The sequence below is a fragment of the Austrofundulus limnaeus genome, unplaced genomic scaffold (genome assembly GCF_001266775.1).
Source record: "Austrofundulus limnaeus strain Quisiro unplaced genomic scaffold, Austrofundulus_limnaeus-1.0 Scaffold61, whole genome shotgun sequence".
NCBI classification, from domain to species: Eukaryota; Metazoa; Chordata; class Actinopteri; order Cyprinodontiformes; family Rivulidae; genus Austrofundulus; species Austrofundulus limnaeus.
This window is the reverse complement of record NW_013952463.1, coordinates 572,786-578,312: the sequence shown is the minus strand read 5'-3', so window position 1 is coordinate 578,312 and position 5,527 is coordinate 572,786. Positions and strand designations below refer to the sequence as shown.

The window sequence follows — 5,527 nt, the reverse complement described above, 5'->3', positions numbered from 1 at the left end:
TGTGTGTGTTTTTTGTTGTATGTGATTTATTACATTTTTAGTCATATGTATGTGTTTGTGTAAAGGTTTTTACAATGACGTAATGAATTACTACATACAACACAAAGACTGGAACGGCATCAGAATAAAGAAAACATTTTGCCATAAAAGTGAAAGTTTTGGTCTTTAGTGAGGGTGAATGGCTGGTTGTCAAGTGCCATCATTTCCATCATTAAATTGCTTGAGATTTGCATTCTCAAATTGGGAGTAGTTGTTCTGACATTTTTATGTTTATAATTATAAAGTTTGTGCATAACATACATGGTTAATTGGTAAAATAATATTAATGATTATTAAAGTGACTGGTTGTTTTCCAGCACGGAGTCTTCTAATTAGTAAAGGAGTAGATTGTCCTTGTTTAAGTTGTGCCATTGGAGTGGTCACCTCAAAGAAACATTGGAACAATTTATTTTTGTGTGTTTTTCTTTTTCTAAATTATAATGCAAGAAAATGGGTTGTCGTTCATTTCATTATGTAATCTTGATTTATAAAATGATAACTTTTAGTTAAAAGAAAATATAAATCAAAAACATAAATAACATTATTAGTTTGTTTATTATCTTAATTAAGAAGAAGAAAATGTCTCTTTATGTTTGAGACGACACATTGTGGCTTAAACTAAGTTTTAAATGGAACAGAGTTTTTTCTCTCTGAAGGAGGTTTTCTGAGACCAAGGTCAAAGACAAGTGGAACGGTTTATTCCACCTCTAGGTGACCACTACACCATTGAGCGATAGGGTCACTAGTGAAACGGGAACAGTGGAAGTGATTTACAGATGTGAATCCCTTTTGCTTCCTCAAGTTGCTACGTGTAGACTTGAGTTGGTGTCCTTGCTATTTCTGACCATCATAAATGGTGGGCGCCAAGACCTGGGGACGCCACCCTGTCCGCACCCCGTGGGTAATTATAGTGCATCCTGGGCCATCGGACTCCATGCCTCTACCAGGACCACCCACCCCAGCAAGAACCATCATATAGAACCACTCGCATTCTTTAAAATCTTGCTTGCCCTCCGAGGTCTTCCTGAGTTCTTGCTCTTTCTCACAGAGGGAAGCGGCTCCATGGTTAGTGTTGGGACTGGAGGCAGCTCTGTCTATTAATGGTTTACAAGCCTCTCCTATGTTTCAGACACCTAGTATGAGTTCAGAGATTTCGCAGTTGAGAAATGCAACAGTCTAAATAAAGAGCAGTGATCATCTAGTATGTTGCTGTTGGGTGTTGGCTTGCCCCCACCTGGATGTTTCACTTGGACAGTTTATAGAAATTTAGTAACCAAGGGTCAAGAACCACAACTGACCTCAGTGTCTCTGATAGAAACAGGAAACAAGCCTCCCAGGATTTGCCGTTTTTAGACAAGAATGTCAGTGTGAAGAAGCAGTGAGTTTGAGTGTCATGTTGAAACCTTTGTCCCACATCCTGCTGGACGATGCCTGACATATTTCTCTCAAACAGTGCACCGTAGCTCTCTCTCTTTGGGCAGCTGTTGGTATCGGGCTGTTGGTGATGAGTTGACATGATAAATGCCATTTGTCAACAAGCTGTATTTAGTTTGTGACTCACTGTGGGCTTTTCTGTAATGAGCCTATCCTGGTGAATTGACATTTCCATTGTTACAGAAACATGTTTTCAATGCCACACTCTTGCACATATGTACCCACTAAGAATGATTTTATAGCATGTTACACTTCAAAGGCATGCTATAAAAACATTTCCCTGACCGCAGTACTCATTACAGTGTGCTAGCGTCACCAGCAATGATGTTGCAACAAGGCATCTTCGTTGCAATTAGTCATCTTGTTCTTTTCTCAGCACTAATCATCTCTTCCTCATCTCCTTAAATATAGTGCATATTGATTGGCAACAAATGTTAGCACAAATACCATCACTTCTTAAAGTTTTTTTATGAGAATAATTATGAACAAGGTTCCTTTTTTATAAGAGGAAGTTGGAGATTTTTTTGTATCGGTAGTGCACACGGCAGCAAACTTTACAGAAATCATTACAAGCGTTAACTACATTGTTGATGCGAGTAATGGTTTCCAGCAACCATCTGGTGCTCTCTTTATACCCTCAAATCCTGAGTGTTTGCTTTTCACCTTCTTCTTTTTTTTTGGTGATAGATTTAAAGTACTAATGATTATTTACAGGTCCTGCTGTCATACTTGAGAAGTTTCATTGTGTGAAAACTCATAAAAGCAGAGCTAACTGGCAACGTTTTATTTTTCGTCACAGTATCACATCAACAAACTCTCAGTCATGTCCTCTGACAACCACATGAATAACAGCGAGAAGGAAGTAGATGAGGTGGATGCAGCCTTGTCTGACCTAGAGATCACTTTGGAAGGAGGGAAAACATCCAACACACTGGTATGAAAATACTGGCACCATCACTATCACTACATTTATTTTTATTTTATGGGCTGTTTGGGAAATTGCACAACTTTTTTCAGCCCAGTGCTTAAAGTATGATCTTGTTTTACTGCAGCTCAGCTCTTAATTTTTAGTTGTATTTAATAAAGCTAACCAGTTATAATAAAGTGAGGCAATACGTCATAAAAAGTGTTGTCTTCAGCACATTGTGCTTCACAGCAACATAAAAAACAAAATTACAAAGTTGACTCTGAGCTCATTATTTAGATTATGTTTCAGTCTTGTATTAACAGTATTTTTTTTCTCCTTTCCTTACAGGGTGACATCACATCTATTCCTGAGCTAGCAGACTATGTTAAAGTCTTCAAGTAAGTCTCCTTTCAAAACGACTCAATCCCACAAGACTATTTAAATGTTTCCTAAAGACAAAGAAACTCTCTGTGAAACCATGTTAAGCCCTCATTCTTACCAAAAAGATTGTGAGTCAAACAAAGTACCATAAACCAATCTTTTCTGGCCTAACAGGATCTCTTTTTTTACCTGTGTTGCATTGGTGTAATGCGTTGAAATGTTTGCCAAGAGCTGTTTGCTGGGGGTGAGCTTTTAGCTTCTCTTCAGAGTGGCTGCACTCTGGACAAAGCAGATTTTGAATCTTATCCATATTTGGCTTGAAGACTTTGCTGACAGGCTGCTGGCCCCAGGGGTGGTTGCCTCATAAAATATACACAGTATAAAGTTGGGGAGAACACGGTAGCAAGAGGCATTTTATTTTTTTTAAATGGTTTTCCATAATGCTGGTCGCTCTCCAATTAACCTAGCTGACTTTGCACTTTAGAAACTCTCTGTTTTGCAGTCTATCATAAACCTATTTTCTCCTTTTTACTCCCCTGATTACTGCTGTTAAAGACAATGATGTGTTTGTTTTTTATTGTTATTTGGGGATATTTTTGTTTGTTTGTTCATMTGATTTGTTTACTTTTTATTTCTAGACCCAAGAAACTGACGTTGAAGGGCTACAAGCAGTACTGGTGCACGTTTAAGGACATCACTATTTCCTGTTACAAGAGTAAAGAGGAGGCACACGGGACACCGGCTCACCAAATGAACCTGAGAGGTGCTGATTTACAATTACAGCCACTATGTTGCGTCATGCCCATCCTACAATGTGATGCTTTATTTATCTGCTCCAAGAATGTTATCTTAGCTGATGGTTCCAAAAGAACGGGTCAGACCTTTGACCTCGGCTTCCTGTCTGCACTCTGACTCTTTCGCTGTAGGTTGTGAGGTAACGCCAGATGTTAACATCTCGGGTCAGAAATTCAACATCAAATTGCTAATTCCTGTGGCCGATGGCATGAATGAGATCTGGCTTCGGTGTGACACGGTAAGCCTGAACATAGTGCACCTTTATCTTCAGTGTTGTTGTTTGTTTTGTTTGTTTACGTTCCGTACGACTCATCACCAGGAGAAACAGTACGCTCACTGGATGGCCGCGTGTCGCCTGGCCTCCAAAGGGAAGACCATGGCTGACAGCTCGTACAACCTGGAGGTCCAGAACATTCTGTCCTTCCTCAAGATGCAGCACTTGAACCACGACCCTCAGTTCATCGAACCCGTCGCCACTGACATCAACCCAGAGTGTTTGGTGTCCCCACGTTACCTGAAGAAGTACAAAAACAAGCAGGCAAGTGACTTTTTTGGGCCTGTTGTGCAWTTTGTGTGTTGTTTATCTCTGTAGTGAGTGAGTTGTGTAGCTGGCTGGAAAAGAATGCAATGCTTCCCAGACAAGCACCACCTGGCATCAGCTGTCTTCCACTGGAATGTAACTTCTACTCCCCCCCTTTTTTTTACTTTTCTCATCCTCCCTCAGTTTCCTCCACCCTCCCAGWATAAATGAAAGCAGAGTTTTGTGAAACAAACATTTTGTAAATGGACTGTACATTTTTGTGCAACAGTAGCGTGTAAAAGGCGAAGCTTTCGACCAGTTGTAGTAGTTAATCACTATTAACGTACTTATTCTTTTTTAAATAGTTGGATGAGTCCTCACTGTGCCCAGCAGATTTACATACAAACAAATAGGCTGCAGTGTGTACACAGGAGCAGCTGAGTACACAGCTGTGTTAAAAGGGGGATGGATGARGCTGGCTTCTACCTTCCTGCTCTGTAGCCTACTCACTCAATCTGCTTCTGTTTAAATTGTAGTAAAAATGTGGAATGTAGGTCTGGAATTACGTCAGGAGGCGACGGGTACAGTAAATGATGACTCAGAAATAGTCTGGACCACAACCTGAAGAGTCATGTTTCTAGAGAGAGATGTATACAGAGAGAAAAGATTAGAAGAGTAAGGAAGGATGTAAAACAAGAAATGTTTGAGCAGGGCTTTACCACAAAGAGCAAAACATGTGGTATTAATAGTGATGTATGATAGCATCAGCATAAATGTAGATAAGTTAGAAGTTAGTATACACTATTTCAGCACATCTTTGTCCCAGTTTAAAGTCCTGTTTGCTCTACAGATATCAAACATTGAAAATAGGATCCCTCACTTTTGGGGTATTTGATATTTACCATAAATGTATATGTGCAAGGCAACAAAATAATGATTTTTAAAAAGGCTTCTGTTTACAATGTAGTTCTGAAATAGACAAAAAATGAAACTTTATTTTATTTATTTATTTTTAAAAGCTTCAACATCAGTGTTTCCCCATTTACCTATTGAATTAGATACAACACAGAGCTTTAAAATAATGTCTTGTGAAAGAAAGAGCTAGAAACATTATATTTTATATTTTGATAATTTGTATTCTATGCTGCTTTGCCATGCAGTTTAAACATTAAGAAGCTCTTTCTATCCCATTCTGAAACACAAAACGTAAGGTTATAAATATAACCATGGTTCCTTGAAGGAATGGAACAAAGTACAACACACAGTTGTATATGGGACACGTGTGCCTGCTGAAGCCACCTCTATTCACGTCTTTAGACCGGTGACGTTGAACGTCGGGTGACAGGCTCCGCCTTCACCCTATAAGTTCGGAGTCACCAGCGTCATTATTCAGTTCTATCGCCCTTCACCTCATGATAGTCACCTCTAAACCTGCGCTCACATAGCTGCTG

At 39.4% G+C, this 5,527-nt stretch overlaps 1 protein-coding gene across 4 annotated transcripts in view; it reads left to right on the top strand.

Moving 5' to 3' along the window:
- fermt2 (FERM domain containing kindlin 2) overlaps positions 1-5,527 on the top strand; it is a gene marked incomplete at its 3' end in the record, with an annotated part of 45,217 nt that overhangs the window by 35,691 nt on the left and 3,999 nt on the right. For all 4 annotated transcript variants that reach the window (XM_014009725.1, XM_014009726.1, XM_014009728.1 and 1 more), the window contains 5 exon segments: positions 2,273-2,407; positions 2,729-2,778; positions 3,400-3,524; positions 3,688-3,794; positions 3,876-4,094. In XM_014009725.1, coding sequence (XP_013865179.1) covers positions 2,273-2,407; positions 2,729-2,778; positions 3,400-3,524; positions 3,688-3,794; positions 3,876-4,094 — 636 coding nt within the window.